Source organism: Stegodyphus dumicola, chromosome 12 (genome assembly GCF_044657685.1).
Source record: "Stegodyphus dumicola isolate Sdum_Otavi_A_Nest chromosome 12, ASM4465768v1".
In the NCBI taxonomy this organism is placed as follows: Eukaryota; Metazoa; Arthropoda; class Arachnida; order Araneae; family Eresidae; genus Stegodyphus; species Stegodyphus dumicola.
The window spans coordinates 76,166,934-76,187,823 of NC_140779.1; the positions used below are offsets into that span (position 1 = coordinate 76,166,934).

Sequence of the window (20,890 nt, forward strand, 5' to 3'; positions counted from 1 at the left end):
AAAACTTGGACGGAACCTCCTTTTCTCGCAGGTGTAAAATCGGTTCGCCACCCCCTGTCAACGGTCAACCTGGTCAACGTTTTCAGTGATCGAATGGCTAAACGACAGATAAGTCTGGTCTCTTTCTAGGAATGCATAGCTAGTAAAATGATGGAAAAAAAGTAAATGTAGATATTGTTCTTGTTTGTATTCCACATTCCCCCACTCCCACAGAAACAAACGAAGAAAACGAAATTATAGCTTGTGTGCATCTAATAATTTATATTTCGTCAATTCATATTTTACAAACTAGTTTGATTTGTTTTTATAAATCAACGTTTTATAATAATCGATACATCCTGATTAATCAAGCTTTTATAATAATCAGCGTTTCTTGACCGAGTCAGCTTCAATATCATTTGTGTTATAACAGCCAAACTGTATCAGGATTTCTGCAATTTTTATTCTAATAAATTTTAAGCCGACTTAACAGATTTTTTGAAAATCAGTCGCTTTATCTCTTGTTTAATTCTGCGTGGTAGTCGCTAATCTGAGCAGACTACACAAAACATTTAAGAGATTGCTGCAAGGAAATGATAATTGTTAGCAATAGTAGTCACATGCGGAAGTTCGGAGTCCGTATTTCAACTACTAAGAGAATTTAAGGTGTATTTTTGCTTTCACAGCATATGAACGCAAATACTTTATTATCGATAAGTATTTGTAGCTGATAAAGTAGTAATTTTCTCTCTTTTTACGGAGATATAATGGCAAAACATTTCTTTTCTTTTTACCTATATGCCAACTGTCTTGTACTTCGGGCATAGACTAATTTGGATTTAAACTACCATGACGACCCTTATCAAACTGGGAGAATATTCTCCGTTTAGTTAATTATTCCATACGGCAAAACTGTCATAAAGAATGCGGAAATTTCTCCCAAAAATTACATTTCAGGCTTCCTGTTGAAATTCAACTAAAATTCTCCTGACTTTCTCCAATTTTCTACGACCATACTGAATAATTTTTCACAACAAACTTAATGATTTGTTGGCAGACAAACTGAGTTTGAAAAACTGAATAATTTCATTCGTCTGCTAGAAAACATTATGAAAGAAAAACAAAATTCAATGTTGTTTGCTTATGATTATGAAGCAAATAAAAACAAATATACGTGCATAGGTAATACGCATCGAAACCATTCAAAAATGTAGATCAAATTTAGAAGAATTACTCGTTCTGAAAACAAAATTAATATAAGCAACTCATTCATAACAAATATCCCTTTGGTATTTTAGAGTAAAACTAAAAGTTGTACTGATGTTTCTCTAAATTTATTGTATTTTTCTACAGAATTTCTTGTTCCAATTTTGCATAATTTCTAATAGCATTTTGTTAGCTTTTGCTATTCCATTCTTCTCTTTTGATTTCCTTCACACAGTGTAATAAGCTTGTAGAGTCATTAGGTGATTTTGGAGTAGGACACTTGAAAAATGAGAAATGCGCCGGGAGTCTAACCTGGACCTCTCGAATATGCGCCGAGTGTGCTACCGTTACACCACGAAGGCATGCTGGAAGGAGAGAGAAAACACCTTACAGGCTTTTCTCTCAAAATCATGATGCATTGCCGCGAAATTCCAAGGAAAGGTGTCTTTGACTGATATTAGCTACTTGTGCCGCTTAAAATAGTTTTTATAAAAAAGAAAAAATATATAAGTTCAGCAAGTGTAATTTCATAGCACCTAGTAATTAATAACAACAGAGAAGAAGAAATGCTTTCATTGCTTGGAAATAGCTTTAATCTATAACAGTATATAGTTTTAATCTATAACAGACAGATTAAATTTCAAATAAATAAATAAATATTTTATGTTTTGCCGAATGGCAACACACTGATGAATGGATTTCGAAGCGGGGACCGTATACATATGTAGTCTTAATAGTCCTTTGATTTCTTCAAGTCTAATAGGCCTCGTTGTCAGAATAGCCTGACCCTCGCAGACTAGATGTCATTAACAGACATTAAATTTGAAAGAAAACCTAAAAATCTTCCTCTCTTTCAAATGAAAACAAACTGACAAATGGAAGATGAAAATATTTTATTTTATACAGTGGCAACACATTTTTTAAACCGTAATGTTTGTTAATCGAAATTTTATTAAACTTGCATGAAACGCAAAATAAATAATAATAAAACAAATTCCATATTCCATTCTGCTTCGAGATGCACACACTCAGGTGGAGGCCTGTGTATGTTTAAAATTTGATGGCTCTAGGTGCCGCTATTTTCTATAAAGCGATGAACATTCATACATACATTACAAGATTCTTCATTATTTAATAATATTTTTTATTTTTCTTGTTACTGTTACCTAAAATAACATGAAGAAGATCTATTTTTATGAGCAAAATCATGATAAAATAATGATTTTATCTTCATTTTCTGTATAAAGTACAAGCAATAAACATTTACTTTTCTGAAGAAGGTAAGGTTTCTCTAAAATGTTATCAGTTATTATTTTATAAGCTCTTACAAAAATTATAAGTTATTTATTATTTTATAAGCTTCTGAATTTGCGAAGTTTGAAGATGACTGTTCTAAACTGAGATCGTCAAATGCATAATTCGCAATCACTAAAAGTCTTAATTTCGACATTCAATGTAGTTATTTTCAAGGACTATATAAAACCAGAAAACTTATTCTTTTTCTGAAACATTAATTTTTATTTTGAGGTAATACACATAATTTATTTCGTTTGTGGAGCAATACAGTTTTAATGGTTCATTACATTCCTGAACGTTTATACAAATTTTTCAATTTCCTGTCTGTGCAGAAAGCAAACTATCTTAAATTAAATATTCAGTGCCGTCTGGTTGCGACAGTGGAAGGAAAGCCGACTGCCACTGTCTTAGGCTGGTTCAAATCCGGGAGAAATGCTTAAATGATTGTAAGTGTTTAGTACCTTTACTGCATGGGGGCACCAAAAATACTGTTGACCCGAAAGTCCTGTCGAGAAGGTGATGGTAAGGAAGGGTAGGAGACCATCGGATCCATCTTCCGACGTGTGCTCGTTAAACTTTCTCCTGTAATTCTTTGCCCCCCCCCCTATGGTGCGTGCTCGACAACGTTCTCGGTGATCAGACGTCTAAATGACTGACTGAGTCTTTTCAAGCGAATGCATTAAGTTGCAAGTGTTCATCCATTTGGAAAATAATAACAATAACATTCGAGCGATGGTATGTCAGCACTTTTCTGATTATCAGATGATTGCAATGGGTCCCCTTTGTTTCAAAGTTTTGAGCTCAATAGATGTCTGTAAAAAGTAAATTTTCTATGTGATTAACTTTAGGTAAAGATATTTGCAAAACAAAAAGTAAAATCTTCAAATTTAAAAACGCAAATAAAAGTTAATTAATATGCTACTGGTGATCTGTAGCAGAGAATACTGGCAGAAAAGTACCGATGTAGTAAAACTCTACCAAAAATTTGTAAAAAGAAAACGAAACAGGTTACGAAAAATTATGAAAAGTGTTAATACAATAAAAATAAAAATAAACTTAAAAAAAAAATTGAAAGCTTTCAGATTTTATATTACACCCAAACAGGCGGTTTTCCCTTTACAGACAAATACACGCTTCGATAACATTTGGGCTAACGTCACACTGGGCTAAAAATATTTAAAAGCAGCATATCTTTAGAATTTTGGATGCGCCGTCTCGCGCGCTGGAGATAAAAATATTTTATTCCACCGCTGTTCGCTTTGAAATCGTTGGGCTTCTTAATCAGAAATTCGTTAAGTTTAAAAAATATGAAATCGATAATAAAACAAATTCGAAACTTAAGATTCGGGCTTCCAAGGGCCCATATTGAGATGGAGAATTACGTAATTCAAAATTTGATGGCTCAAGGTACCGTCGTGTTTACAGAATGGGAAAACATACGTACATTCATGCAGACTCTTCATTATTTAATTTCTTTAAATATAATACAGGGCGATAATATTTGATGACAACAATTTGCAAGGTGATTCGGACACTTAAAGTGATTCGACGCAAAATGCCGTTTCGAGACTAATAATCTTTCTGCTCTGAAAAAAAAAAAAAAAAAAAAAAAAAAAAAAAAATGAAGAAATCCTCTGGATTTTTATTATTGGCCAATAAATACCTACTAAACTGTTGATATTTCAAAGACTCTAACCTACATAATACTAAAAGAATAAAACAAATGGTAACGATGATACTGTGTATCAGGGGAAAATAACCACGACAAACAATTCCTTACTACAGATATATTACGTCTAATGATATGCAAAAAGAACTTCTGGAGGATGGCAGCTATTTTCACATACCAGATTAGAAAATTTAGAAATAAATAAGGGAAAAGTTCCGTGAATTTCAGAAAGCCCCATCTCACTCGAAGATATCAGTAAGTAATATAGGGACATTGCTTTTAATTAATAATATTAAAAGAAAATCGCAATTTTTTGATGTTGGAATTATCAAGTTATTTTAAATTTAATATCAGCATCGCATAATGATTGCACTCACAAGATTTAATAACTATTCTGAACTAATGTTTGAATTTGGTCCATTATCCCCCTTGGAAGCTGCCTGCTGTTGAAACCTTCCAACCAACTCGCAGTTTCGCTAAGAAAGCCCAAATTTGCCAAAACGGCCATAAAAAAAGAGTATTTTCTGGATTTTAATGCAAAAATGCCCCTGCTACTTTATAGCTAGATTTATGTACTTTTAATGCATTACCTTAATTTCTTCGACATATTTCAAGATGCATGTATATTTACTTTCTTAGAGACGTCACAAAAAGTATTTTGGGATGTATATATGCGGCCTCGTCGGCCAGAGGGTTAACTTCCTTTCCGTTTCTGTCAGGCTATGTCTACTTCTGGCTTCACGTCTTTTACGGCTTTGGGTGCATCTAAAGTGCTCAGCATAATTACCTGACGGAATTTTCCACAATAACCTTCCCACCCCCTTAATGGAACTGAGCTTTATAATTTCAATGCTTTTGTCAGCTATATTAATGAATTAAACTTACCCAGGGGCAATCATGCTGGCAGACGATTACGTTGCAGCTGAACCTGACCTTTGAGCCATCCAGAAATCGAAACACTCGAAATGGAATGTAGAGGTAATAGTCACCAGTAGTTCTGCTCTGGTCATCCACGTATACTTTGTCTGATACGGAGAGATCTACCGGGCAACTATATCAAAAGAAAAAAGGATAATATATATAACGAAGTTTACTGTAGGTACTTACAAGTTAACATTTCAGGATAATACAGTTAAATATCAGTAAAAAAATTAGTTTAGAATAAATACAATATTGAGTAGAAGGTGTCCAAAGTTTCGGAGGTTTTCGATCGCAGTGATTTAACACAGCGGTCGCCAACCGGCGGTCCACGGACCACTGGTGGTCCATGAAAACGTTTTGCTGGTCCGCAGAACACTTGGGACATTATTTATATTTTTTTAAAATTCAGTTTAAAAAATGAAGAGTAACAAAACCTATTATGGAATATGGATTATATTTTTTTTTTAGTTTTAGCTACTACTTTTAGAGAAATTCCTTCTCAATTTAGCGAATTTTTAGCTACTTTTGCAGGTGCATCTAGCGACATTTGAAAGTTAGAGTTGGCATCCATGGATATGCTGCTGTTATCAGTATTAGAGCGAACTGGAATTCGCTTTCCTTTTCAGTTACAAACATATGCTATTGTAGTCGTTAATAAAACAGTTTTTCTCCGTCTCAATAGGAAACTTGATGGATTATGACAACTATCTGCATTCTTGTTTATAATTGCATCACTGGAAGTTTCCGTTTTTGTTATGTCTAACTGCTGATCTATGGCGCCATTGCTGGGTAAGCGATGATTATTATGTTTACAATAATTAAAAATTGGCGGCATAACACTATAAATTTATTGATATTGCTTTGCGTTTGCAGATTTGTTTTTGCTTTTCGTGAAGTTCTTTTTCAGTGATAGGGAAATGTGAAGCTTTCTGTACAAAGTAAGATTTTTGTACTTTTCATGTAATTTTTCAATGTGAACGAAATATGTGCAGTTTGCTGATTATTATTGTATAAATGTATTTACCTTTTTTTAAAAAATTCATATTAGTGGTCCGCCAAATGGTTGACGACCGCTGATCTAGCAAGTATGTATCAAGCGCAACATAACCAGAATGAAAGCTATACCACTATTGTAAATGATAAAACCGTCTGTTTTAATTTATAAAATATTCATTGGAAGGCAAAATACAAGTATATAAACATGGTACTTTTTTAATGTGAATTTTGTTTTCGAGTAAGATTGTATCTTTGTTTAATTTGATAAAGAAGGTAGCGATTTAAAAGAGGTGAGCGTCTCTGAAATTTTCATTCTTTTTCTACTTAATATGAGGAGGGGAACAAATGTTTTAACATCAAAAATTGACTATAAGACTTTATTTCCTTAAATTTGAATTACAAAGTTGCTTAAGTAAGGGACAGAATTTTATAAAAATAATTTGAAAAATTATGGTAGGTGTATGTAAATATTAAAAAGTCCAAGCAAAATTCCAAAAATAACTAAAAGGGATTTTACAGTTTTAGTAACATTATCTAGTGGTCAGCTTTAAAATGTTCTATTCAGTAACAATCAAAATCGTGTTAGTATACGATATTAAATTCACATGGGATTTTTATTTAAACTATATTAGAGCCTATCATATAATTAACTAATAATAGTAATGATAAGATTATAATATTTATTTAATTAAAATTATTGCTTAGTAGTTAATAATTATTATTATTTAACTAATTCTTTAGCTTTATTACTCTTACTATTTCAATTTTTACTCATAGCTATTTACGTGGGTAAACTGTCTTGAAGCCAAACGCATCTTACTTAATTTCTATATCTGAAGGATCTTAGTTAATTGCAATTTATTTTATGTAACCATTAAAAAGATATTACAAGAATTGATGATCTTATTATCTAGTTTCACGTCTCAGCTATGGCTGTCAGAAACGCCAATGATTACATGAGGTCTACCTATTTTTCCAAAACCTTTTTTTTATGAAAGTCTGCTAAAGGAATCTGTCTTGTTTGAGAGATACAGGTGGAGATTTCGAAAAACAATCCTGCGCGCACTGTACTGAAAATGGATTTCTGGATGCAATTACTATTTAGTGATTGTTGGTTCAAATAAAATCAAGGCTTCTTAGAACTACAATCAGCTTCCGACTTTGCGAGTATGATATCTACGGTTAATTCAAACAGTTAAAAGACATAGGGAAGAAGAATAACCTATAAACATAAGAAACTATGCTGTGAATAACGAAAGAATAAACATTATTAGAACTAAAGGAACTAAGTTCGAAATGGTATTAAAGAATAATATTTACAAGATAACGTGAGAAATATTGTTGAGTTCGAACTCGTATAAGATACTGTTCGGAATTTTTTATTATAAAGGGATTACATTAAATTGCATTAAATTACTTGAATTACGTATTAATTTACATTAAATTACACAGGAAATTATATTAAAGCACTCATATTACATTATGGGGATAAAAGCAATTTTTAAATAGAATGACATCTGCCATCATTACTGGTATTCCACGCACTCTTTTTTTCTGTATTTTCCTTACATAGGTTTGTTTTACGTTGATGGTTTTAGACAGTAATTTTTCCATCTTTCTACAAAAAACAAACTGAACTTTTTTTTAGATATGCCGCCTTCCGTGAATCGGGTGATGACGCTTAAAAAACCACTGATGTAACCAATGTGCAGGAATGAGTTTTGTCCCAAGCAATAGAAAGTATAACATTTCAACTGAAAAACATCTTTTTCTGATCTTCTATCAATTCTTAAATATCAAATCATTCTTTTTTAGTTACTGATAGTTTATTTTTTTACTTTTCTACCAAGATCATGTCCAGCTGTCTCAAAGCTATTTGACAACTCATGTCCGAAGAGACTATTCAGACCTTGGACAATGAGTTACGTTCACATTTCTAAGAAGGCTTTCTGACAGCATGTTTTATGTGGGAAGGGCAATCCAAATTATATTGGAGGGAGAGACAGTATTTGAATCTCTCTCAATTATGCCCCATCTCTACCCAAAGAAGCCAAGAGAAGAAAGAAAGGTATCTTTGGATGAAAATCTCTCAGCATGCATTATTGACAAGACGTTTTCTAAAACAGGCTTCACCCGCGTATTCCTCCACCCTTACTTTTTGGACACTATTTTCATTGACATAAAAGTAGGTTTTTTTGCTTTTTCGTCCATCGTCAGTTAATATTCTGATAGCATAAATATTTGAAGGATTTCTTTTATAGCTCTTTATGCTTCAGACATTTATGATTCAGATATTTATTGTTTACTATTGCACTAGATATGCTTATGCTTTCTTCATATTACCCTATTCAACTATTACATATTCACACACACACACACATATATATATTTATTTATCTCTTTCTCTCTCTATATATATACACACATACACACAATAGCTAAAGCCTTAGAAAGGATATAAAAGTGATAAGCTCAGGTAAAACCTTGAACTAAACAACACGCTAAGAGTTGCAGTAAATTTTGTAGTAATAATATTATGAATAAAATAAATACACATACAATTTTAGGTTAGGTTATTTGAATATGGAAAAGCATATAAGAGCTATATGACTATGGGAAGGGATTATTTCGGAAGGACTTGCTAAGGAAAACAGGCTCATATTCCCGTTAAACAATGGGAAAATCACGAGAACTAACCACTCGGCCAGTCCGTTTGCCTGGGATCAAATCCGGGTCGAATTCCCAGTATTCAGCGGTTTTAACCACTCGATCACTGATGCGGCGAGGAATAGCGGGAAATTTTTACTGTAAATTAATAGATCGAGAAAAGAATAGTAAAAGAATAAACGAAATGAATACAAAATCAAAGCGTAATATTATATATTTCGTCCCATTTCTTCAGGAATTTTTTTTTACGTGTTACATCTTTGTTTTACATGATGTTTACCAGCGGCGACATGAACACTGCTAACTTGACCCGCTTCAAATCCTAGTGAACGGATTAGCTGTATAGGAATTTTCATGGTTTTCCCATGAGCAACATGAATACAAGTCAATTTCTCTTAAAATGTCCTTCATGAAGGCATTCCTTCCCTTTGGTAGGTAGCCCTCGTTGTGCTTTGCCACAATCTTTATAACTCAATTCATCTTTTAAGAGAGCTTGTGCCCGTGGTTAAAACATGAAATATTTCATTAGAAACAAATTAGTACAATAAAATGTTCAAGCACAAGGCTAAAGTCCAATCCTAAATGTAATACAAAAGAAATAGTTTTTAATCAATGAAATGTATATAAAGAATTAAACTTAAATTAATGAATAAGCGATAAAGAAAAAGCAGACAATTTAAAAAACTGGATTGTAAAAATCATTTCTTTTCTAACTCAGATTGGTAAGATTTTAAAGTGTAAAACTGTGAAAATAATTTCATATTTTAAGGAGCTAACGAGCAGAAATTAAAAAAAAAAAAAAAAAAAAAAAAAAGGTTTAATGAGAGAAAAACAAAAGTATTAAACAATATGTACAAGTAAATGCAAATTGCAAATATTTTGTACAAAAATGTAAAAAAGAAAGCGATGTGTAATTCAGAAACACGGTTGTTTTATTATATTATCTCATAGCATTAACGCGCTGAAGAAATATTACAAGATTTATAACATTATTTCGTTTTAATTTTGGATTGCTTTTGGTTTATTCTTTTATTCTCTTCCTTTTACGAATTATTAATTTGTTATATTAATTTCTTGGCGTATATATGTATGTATACATATGGTATGTGTGTGCGTGCGTGTGTAATATGAATATAAAAGTATCTGTTAAGTACTTATATAATTGTAAAAAGAAATAAAATAAAATAAGCTCAAACCAAATCATGAACTAAAGAACATGTTAAAAGCTGTAGTATACTTAACAGGAATAAAATGAAAAATAGCTGCACTGTTAACCTTACTTCGAAATGCTACGTATGTAACACCTCGTTTTATTTTTTTTTTTAATTCTTGGTTTATTTTTTCTTTTATACGTTAATATTGTTGGGTTCTACGAGTTCGTGATAACACTTGATGAAGAATCATAACGCAGTTTATTCGCCAGTATTACACAAGACAATTCCAAAGACACATTTACAGTCGTCGAAAAACTATGATAAACACGCTGAAACAACCAACAATACTGCCTTCAGGCTACACCGGTAAAGACAGCTTCATGGCAGAGCACTAAATCATGGCAGAACACAGCTCCCGACTTGGTCGACTGGGCTCAAGCTATCTACTACTCTGCTGCTGAGCTCAAGATACTACTTTCTCCGCGTACAAACAGAGTATATATAGCTTTATCGTACCTTCGAGAACACTCCCGAGGAAACCCCCAAGAATGCATACTGGAATGTTCTCGCTGCGTCTGTGGCATATTGACAATTCTGTCGCTAAATGTTGCCACATGGGCGATTTCGCGCCAAATCTGGCAACCCTAAAACCGCTCTGCGGAGAATCTAATCACCGCAGCTGAGCTATTCGCAACAATATATTATTCTTTTCGACTGTTAATTTTGAAGCTGAGGCCGATTATTTACTTTATTCATTAAAAACTTTATTCATTTTATGAGCATATATACAATATGTAATTTATTACAATCTGAATTATTTTCAGGATGATTGCAGCTTACAAATTCTTGCCATTTTGGTCTCACACATGATATTTTTACCTTCCTGTATTTAGTAGATAATGATATTTTTACTTTCCTGTATTTAGTGTAGTTTACTAACTGGTTTTCTGCCTTTAATTAATTAATTTTATTTCTTTTTTGAAATGTTTTATAATTGAAAGGGTTAATTTGTTTATTATTGTTGGAGTTGTGGTACATTAATAAACAATTCTCTGTTTTATATAAAAATTATGGAAATTAAGTTCAACTTTTAGGGCAACATTATATAGTTCATTGCGCAGTTCAGAAGAATGGTTATCCTGTTATATCATCTCGTTGCAGTAGCCTTTTGAAGAGATATTATGATCTTGATTTTTTAAATAATTTAATTATTCTATTTTTTTTTATATTTCGAGCTTTTGTGTTATTTTTTAATGCTTTCTTTTTCCTTATAGTTTAGCGCATTAAATTCTAGTTAATCGAAAATTTTGTAAAAAATATTTTGATATTTTGTGCTATTTGTGTTTTGTATAAAGCGTTTTAACGTTTTTAAACTGCTGCGTATCGATCAAAAGGTTTAGAGAATAAAAAATAGGTTTTAGCCGGCACTATACTTTTGATTCATTTGTAATTAAACATAAAACCATTGGACGCAGATGTACGAATTGTCTTATAAACATAACATTAATATAATACCAAAGAATAGCATGAAGAAGAATAGCATGAAGCAACAGTATAGAAATAACTTATATAAGAGCGGTAAAACTCAATTCTATTAAATTTCTCTTCGACAATTTGGATTTAAGATTCTTTATCGTTGGCAACTTACATTTTTATTTTTAATCACAAATGATCAAAAATATTATTTATGACATCTGAAAAATCATTTGAAATATTTAATGCATTTAATTAAATTTGTGCAATTTAAAAATTTATTTACTTTTCTATTATTAGAACCGGATTCAGAAATGTATGTATGTACGTGAATACGCATATATACATGTATACATACATGTATGTATGTACGTGAATACGCATACATACATGTATACATACATATATTTCTGAACCCGGTCCTTATAATAGAAAAGTATCTAAATTATTTGCATATGTATTTTTAGTCTATAAAATGAAAACAGGAGTGGGAAAAAAAAAAAAAATTAACTGCTTTTGAACGCATAAGATTCTTTACTGTGTATTTTAAAGTCACAGTTGAATTTGAAGAATCTTAACAGGTAAGCGAATAATCGCTTGAGTTCGTGATAGAGAAAACAAGAGTAAGAAGGGTGAAATAACCCTTTATTATTCCAATAAGGTATAACAGAACTCCGTCTTGGAATTGTACAATAAAGCCAACACACGGGCTTGAACTAAAGAGACTAAGAACTGAACTAAACTAATCTTAAGAGATATAGCCGAAGCTATCAAACTTCTAACGGAGCTGGCCCCTTAACACTAATTGACTGCGAAGCAATTATTTCGCAATCAATTAGTTTCAAGGACCTAAACTACGGCTGAGCGTAATAATAGCTCAAGAGAGAATAGCCTAAAAAGGCGGACGCGTGGTAGCCAGAATCTCTGATTCTCTCTGACTAAGATAGTAGAACTTCGCGGTTAAATACCGCTCTTCCTCAATTTGCATTAAAAACGTGATTCTAAAACTACTTTCTGGCAGGAAGTTGTAAGTTGAAACTAAGAAGCGATAGGAAAGGAATTTTAACTCAAAATTTAACTGTTAGGAAAATTAATGTAATCCTTACAAACGAAAAGAAAATTAACTGCTTTTATTTATGCATTCGATGGCGCACGTTTACATTTCATTGAATTAAATTTCTGTTCAATTTAGAAATCCAGTCTCATACTTGCTTAAAATCATGGGTTTCTGACAGCGAAAGATTTTTAAATTTAGAAGCGCATTATTTTTAGGAATTGCACATTACTTAAAAAAAGGTATATAAACAAACATATATCAATCAATCAATTTTGAAAAACCGCTAAATTAGAAATTTCGAAAAACCAGTATTTTGGAAATTAATTTTCGTTCTATGCAATGATGTGAAGATCGAATATCTGCGATGATTAGTTCAACCATTAAAGAGGAAATAATAATAAAAAAATGTATTATGTTGAATTAAAGAAACTATGTTAAATTAAAGAAAATCATGCGGAATATTGTACTTTTATTACTTGGATTATGGCAACACAAAATTTGGCAAGAAGAGGAATGCCTTTGCGGAGTTTCTTTTATGAGAAACGAGGTCTTACCAATGGAGAAACCCACAAAAGCTCTCAAGTAACCAACCCGTTCGTCGATTGTTGACCAACCTGTTTTCAGCAGCTTTACCGCTCGACCATTGAGTTGCGGTAAATTATACTATCATTACAAATACACTGTCTGGACAAAAGAATTCGGGGACCCTGCTAAAGAACTGGATTTGGCAGGTGACGTAATTTGATGCGTAGTAGAAAGCTGGTACAACTTTGGTAGCGGTTTTTCAGGTCATATTCATGCGCTTGTGACATAATGAGTTAGTCAAAGAAGCTTAGTGACTTTGATCGTGGCAATGCAGTGGGATGTCATCTTTGTGGGAAATCAGTTCGTGAAATTTCGACATTCTACAGAAGCCTAAATCTACTGCAGGTGATGTAACTGTGAAGTGAAAACGTCGAGGCAGTGAAACTGCAGAAAAACGAAGTGGCAGGCCGAAAAAAATTAGTAAACGCAGCTGTAGAACTCTGAAAAGAGTTTTGAAACGAAATCGCAAGCCCTCGTTGGTTGAAGTCATTCAGGAGTTCTAAAGTTCATCAGGCGTCAATGCTAGCATCAGGACTGTTCGTCGACAGTTCCAAGTCGTGCAACCACTCACAAGTCAAACATCGCTCTCCAGAATACGAAGCGTCGATTGCAATGGTGCAAAGCTCACCGTTATTGGACTGTGGACACGTGGAAAAATGTTCTTTGGAGTGATGAATCTTGCTTTAAATCTGAAAATCCGATAGACGTGTCTGGGTTTGGCGGATGCCCGGCGAGAGTTTCGTAAGTGACTGCATTGTGCCGACTGTAAAGTTTGGTGGTGGCAGCATCATGGTGTGGGGGGGTTTTCATCATTTGTTCCGGGTCCTTTAGTTCCTATGGTTGGAAACATGAACACTGAGATGTATGTGGATATTTTGAACAATGCTGCTCTCTCAACTCTACGGAAATATTCCGGAAAAGGCCAATTTCTCTTCATAGCAGGATAACTGCTCCACTCACACACTGAGACTTGCGCAGCATTGGTTTGACGAAATGGGTGTTCAAAAATTGGACTGGTCTTCTCAGAGCCCCGATCTAAAGTACCACAGAACAGCTTAGGAACGAATTACGACTCAGATTACGTAGCCAGCCAAATTGACTATCCTGACTGCCAGCACTCACTTTAGTTGATGGATGTCTGGAAGTCAATTCCTATGGCCACAAATCAAAAATTGGTAGGAAGTATGCAGGCTATCATTGATGCAAAAGGAGGACCCCCAACATCATATTAATATATGCCCCAGGATTTTCCGACGCTGTATCACTGGGTGTCCGGTTACTTTTGGCCAGAGAGTGTACGTTTATGTGATAAATGCTAAGCAACTCGTCTTGTAAATCGACTGAGCTCATAATTTCAGGTTTTGACCCGGACAAATAACAAATAAACAGAGAAAATTAAATATCAAACAAAAATCAAGTATAGTAAACAAACAAAAAAGCAAGAAAAAAAATCATTTGAAAAGGTAGTCAGAGCACCTTTCACAAAGCAAAGAACAATATAATGACGGAAACCGGCCATAATGCTTTAATTTTTTGTTTTCACTTTTAATGATACTAACAAATGATATTCACTAAAATGGGTGCGGCGGTTCGTGTTCCATTTTGCAATAACTTTCAGAGTTTAAAATTACAAAAACCGAGAACTTAAAACAGCTGTAAGGGATTCAATGGACAGTTTCTATGGCCTGTTACACAATAACGTGACTACAGTGGTATAAAAATAAAGGAGAAGAAATGAATAGCTGTCTGAAAAGCCAATGCATAGCCCTGAATGAATCAATGCAAAATTTATTTTAATAGTGAGTGTATTTTAGGTTCCTTACAATAATACAAGACTCAAAACGTCGCTTCTTGGTACCGCCCAGAAGATTTCAGTGATTATGAAATTATAATGTTGGTGAAGCACTTGAAAGGGTCTTTCAGATTTTCATAAAATGAACTGAAAGTTATAATTCTTTCGCACTTCCCCTCCTTCGAATTCGTGATGACATATTGCATCTTTTTAATTTTTAGCTTTGCACCATTGCAATCGACGCTTCGTATTCTGGAGAGCGATGTTTGACTTGTGAGTGGTTGCACGACTTGGAACTGTCGACGAACAGTCCTGCTGCTAGCATTGACGCCTGATGAACTTTAGAACTCCTGAATGACTTCAACCAACGAGGGCTTGCGATTTCGTTTCAAAACTCTTTTCAGAGTTCTACAGCTGCGTTTACTAATTTTTTTCGGCCTGCCACTTCGTTTTTCTGCAGTTTCACTGCCTCGACGTTTTCACTTCACAGTTACATCACCTGCAGTAGATCAAGTTTTAAGAGAAAGGCGGTATCTAGTACAAATTCAAAATATTCAACTAATCAGTTCGTTTAACTTCTATAAGTTCTTTCTTTGCCGTTATATTTTATAGTTTAAAATAGTCAGTTTCACCATTAATCACCTGTCTATTATTGATTAACAAACTAAACTATTGAAAAGCTATAGATGCAGTTCATAATATTATTTTGTTACTTTTTAATCTGATGGATTTAAATAAAAATTCATTCAATTCATGATTTATCTAATTAAAACATTACGTACTTTTATAGAATTACGTTATATATTTTTTTCCCTTTTCAGATATACAGGAGCTATATAAGGTTCTCATATTAGTCTGTATGTTCATCTAGTACTCTACAAAATGTCTCGTTATTCTACGTGGGCCATCTCTTCTGTTAATCTCTACTAATATACCATATTAATCTTTAAAACAGTCCTTTTGGGCGACCGTTAAAATCTGAACCCTCTCAGACTTTTTTTTAAACAGTCCCATTTCAGCTTTTCTCCGTGGGTTAAGTAAGAAGAGTGTGAATTTCAACCTTTAAATTCAAAATCCAAAATAAACCGCGAAATGTGACTGCGCAGTGTGTATGAAGTGATTGTCACAATGAAGCTTCGCTTTTTAAACTCGTGGTTAGCCTTTGTTTAGATACAATATTAATATCATTGGGGTTGGTATCTAATGAGATTGGGGTTGGTATCTAAGATCTTTTAATGAAATATTAAAACGTAGCTTTTTATTATGTAAATTTATGAAATAATAATACATATTACTATTTCGCCCAGTTATTATTTTGAACACTTTCGCTTACTCAAGCGTCAATCCTCCAGCTAGTGAATAGTATAATTTTTCATGTTTTCAGCCCGTACACCTGAAGAAATAAAAAGTTTGAAGTGGCACAGCTTTGATTGTCTTCTTCGGAAAGTCTGAAGTGGGAAAAACACAAATGGGACATCGGGAAAAATTCTTTTCTCAATATAGAATAAGATTTTCCATTTTTCTCTTCCTGTTTGTTATAAAAGGGCTGTGTGTGCTCAAATCTCTTCATCTTCTCATCAGTAAATGTGGTGTTATTTATTCTATGTTTAACTTCCTTGAGAATTTTCAGTAATGTTTACTGCACCTTAGCCTCTTAAAAAAAAACTATGAATTCTTTACGCATCCGAAGCTTTCCGCTGTTTCTGAATATAAGCTAATTAAATCTGAAGAAGGGACATTTAAATTCTTCAATCCTCAAATCTGACGGATTTTGAAAGGATTCCAGATTCGAAAATTTGAATTCTCGTGCTTTTTTCCTCATTCGGAGTTTTTGGTTCTTAACCCTGTAGAGTTGTTCCTATTACAGAGGTTAGGAAATTTTTGCTATGTCTTAATCTTAAATATTCACAAATGCAGGAGAAGGTTTTTAAATAACTTTTATTTTAATCTAATACGAACAGAAGTCATAACTTGTGTTACAGATAAAAAAAAATCTCTCGTGGCTAAATTTAAATTAAGCAATAACAGACAATTCAATTCAACGCTGATAACGTAATCTAGGACTACTTATTCAATAAAGTAGTCTATAAGCTGGCTCAACTATTATACCGGTGAGTAAGTTTAAAGCAATCGAATAGCGAAAAATGCCAGAGCCGAAATATAACTTTTAGATAAAGCTGGCAAGGAATTCTATCAGCTTGAAGCGAGTGCCAGTAGCTCCCTCTGAGATTCAAAACCCTCAGCTTATACATTCAAAGCTAATTAGCATTTTGGTGAGGAATACGAGAAGGAGAAGTTAAAGTAAAGATGAAAAACATAAATAACTGGTTTATTTATCATTAGATACGCTACAAACTAAAAAAACATTTTTATGTCTGAACTTAGTGGTGGTGTATTTAATTATGGCAAAGCACACTAGGGCTATCTGCCTAGGAGGAGGGATGCCTTCGTGGAGAACTTTCTAAGTGAAACTGGCTCGTATACACGTCACACATGGGGAAAACCACGAAATCGCCCATGCAACTAGCCCGTTTGCGGGATTTGAACCTCGGACCGAACTAACAGTGTTCAGCGACTTTACCGCTCGGCCGCTGGTTTGCTTGTCTTTACTTTGAAATATGGCTTTTATCGATATACTGTCACCTCCTTTGCGTAAGCTCTCTGTCTGGGTAGCTGTCCTGGTTTCGGTGACTTTTTACATTTTCTAGAATTTAGAATTCGCATTTAATTAGTAAGCAAGTTAATATGTATTTAATTTTTTTACTCACTATTTGTGTTATATACTTCGTTGTATTCCAACCCTCCCGCAAGAAGCGCTGAAATACTGGACTGTATTTTGTTATATTTTAGCTATGGGTGCAAACTAATAGTAAGAATAAATTTTTCATTTGGCTTTATTACTGTCTGTATTTAAATATTTTTATATTCGGTTAAGTTAAAGGTAGAACGATAATTTACCTGCAGTCCAGCAAAGCTCAACATGTGTAATGTATATGTGAAGTACTAATTAGGTTTAACCTTGTTATTATACTATATTCTATTCAAATTTAGTGTGGACAGGTAGACATTTCACCTGAATTTTTGGGGGCACCTTTTCTTAAGTATGCTTATTACTTTTAAAAATTAATGAATGACTTGGGGACCTCATTGACTGCTTGTTCTTGCGACTAACTCGATTTACTCTGCCTCTAGTTATTGCTTCTCCCATATTTACAAGAATTCTTCTGCTCTAGAATAGCTTTATATTTGATCGTCCTAGAAACCGATAGAGTTTTATTTAAAATCTTCGCCTATCTGAGGTTGCTTTTTTGACTAATTTGTAATCTAGATTTGTTCAGAATGTGAGATGCCTAACGAAGTTATTATTCGACCTAGCCATTTCCGCGGCCAACTGCCTGAAATAGTTATCATAAAAAAAGAAAAAATATATAATGATTTTAGTGAGTTCGGCTAGTGAAAAATTATAAAAATATTTAATATTTCTAATTAGCTATTTCACGATTTAAGTATGTTTTTATTTAAATCAATCAGATTAAGAAGTAGAAAAAATATTCTTAAGAACTGCGTTTATTACTTTTAACAAATTTTGCGTTTTACTGCGGCAACACGCTTACGCAAGTATGATAAATGCATTTTATTTCAGGCAGTGGCAACACATTATTTTTAAATAGCGGAATTTGCTGACTAAACTTTAAAGAAATCTTTTTAACAGACATAATATCGCAATGCTAAAAGTCTTCGACAAGGATAGTGCTTCGGACATAGGCACCTTGCATTTTCCGAACAGCAACAGTCTTGTGCATCGGAGATAGAAATGTTTTGTTTTGAACAGTGTTGCCATTGGTCGCTTTCAGATCGCTGAGTTTATAAATCTAAATCTCATTAAACTTGTACAAAATATGAAATTAATCAAAAACAAATTGAAATTCAAAATTCTGGCTTGGAGGTGCACATGTTCGAGAGGAAGATTACATGTATTGAAAATTTGGTGATTCTAATGGTGCTAGTATCATTTCGCAATGCTAGGAACATCAAAAAATATATGCAAACAGATTCTTCATCATTTAATAGTGGAAATTAAACTGTAAAAAATTGTAAATATATGTAACTTTAGAGCGGTATTATTTTAATACTAATATATCAGACATCTTATTGCATTTGAATGAATTGAAATTCCATTTTGACCTAAAGTTCTTATGCGTAGAGATTTAAGAATAAATAAAAATCTCAAAAGTAGAATACATCAAATGTTCCCATATCATTAAAAAAAGTGATAAATTTTAACGCCGGCTCCATTTACACAGACATATTCATTTACGAATAAATAAGTAATCAAGCCGAAAGGGCAAAGAGCAAGTTTAAGAAAACGGAATAGAAGGAAAAAAAGGATGCTTCGGGCAGAAATCCAAATTCTATTGCTTATTTTCTTTCGAAAGGGCGCAATGTTTATGCTTATTGTGGTTATTCGATGAATAAATCATTTTGCTCTTTTAAGGAAAAATATTCGATTCCTTGGGCATTCTCTCAAGCAAAATGGCAAAGGATTTGAAAGAGAAACGACTCCTTGCCTTCGTAGAACTATTTTTAACAGTTTCTAACGTCGAAATTAAGCAGATCGCGTGAGGAACCTTGGAATGTATATCTTGAACATATTAAAAAGAAGTTTAAGATGGGTTTTCGTGATTCATTTGCATGCAGAAAGATTATAATCGGTGCAAAAAAATGGTCACTTTGCAGTTCCATCAACTTAATGTTCTAAAATGGGAGTTTATTAACACCTGTTTTAATAAACACCTACTTTAGAATAATACAATTGTAGCTTAATGTACTCTAAGCATGAGGTTGGGATCTTCCCAAAAGATAATAATAATAATTATAAAAAATCCTTTACTGTTAAGCAGTATTAGAAGTACATTTCTGCATTTTTTCTTTCTTGCCAGCTACATTTTTTTTTCGAGTAACTTCCTTTTCTTATCAATATCAGAAGGAGGAAAATAAGATGGTACAAGATAGACATAGTAATAGACAGTATACGCAAAGACAACAAAATTCTTTCTTGAAAATTTTTAGAGGAACTGTTATATTTAAAAAAAAAGTTTAAAATAGTTCATCAACTTATTTTGAATACAGAAGCGCAAAGGTTTTCAAGTGGGAAGGGGGCTTGCAGTTGGGTCTGATGTATCCTTCTCTCGATAACGTTACATCAGATCTAATTGAATTCCTCTCCTTTATATTTTTCTGGTATTGGTATATTTTTGAGGTATTTATTATTCTTTGGTTTTAATTTCATATTTCTTTAATTTTCATTTTGTATTTATTGGATATTTTGAAATGTATTAGTATTGAATTTCACTCTTTTTGAGTCTTTGTATAGAATGGATTCTAAATTTCGTACTTTTTGTCTCTCTCTCTCTCTATACATCCTCCTAGACACACACACACACACACACACACACACACACACACACACACAAACAAAAACAAAAACAAAACAAAAAAAAAAAAAACCCACGACGCACCAAGATGGAGTTATTCGAATGGGACGAAAATTGGTAGAAGTGATGTACATGTACAGAAAAACAAATGAGTACAGTTTGAGAAAAACTGGATGATTTCTTGAAGTGATAGAGCTTCACAAAGGGAAAAAATGAGTAACGCGTTTGTCCACCTTTGGCCCTTATTGCAAGCAGTTATTCGGCTTGGCATCGATTGATAGAGGTTGCGGATGTCCTCCTGAGGGATATCGTGCCAAATTCTGTCCAACTGGCGCATTAGATCGTCAACATCCCGAGCTGATTGGAGGGCCCTGCCCATAATGCTCCAAACGTGCTCAATAGGATAGAGATCCGGCAACCATGCTGGCTAAAGTAATATTCGGCAAGCACTAAGGCAAGCAGCAGAAGCATGTGCAGTGTGGGGGCGGGCATTATCTTGCTGAAATGTAAGCCCGCGGTGGCGTGACATGAAGGGCAACACAACGGGCCTTAGAACTTCGTCGACGTACCATTGTGCTGTAAGGTTGCGACGGATGACAACCAAGGGGGTCCTGCTATGAAATGAAATGGCACCCCAGACCATCACTCCTGGTTGGCGGC

General features: G+C 33.5%; 1 protein-coding gene across 2 annotated transcripts in view; it reads right to left on the minus strand.

The window, feature by feature from the left end:
• LOC118195492 (uncharacterized) overlaps nucleotides 1-20,890 on the minus strand; it is a 376,248-nt gene that overhangs the window by 68,570 nt on the left and 286,788 nt on the right. For both annotated transcript variants that reach the window (XM_085806599.1, XM_085806598.1), the window contains exon 8: nucleotides 5,036-5,201. In XM_085806599.1, the coding sequence (XP_085662725.1) occupies nucleotides 5,036-5,201 (166 nt within the window). The remainder of the gene's footprint in view (nucleotides 1-5,035; nucleotides 5,202-20,890) is intronic.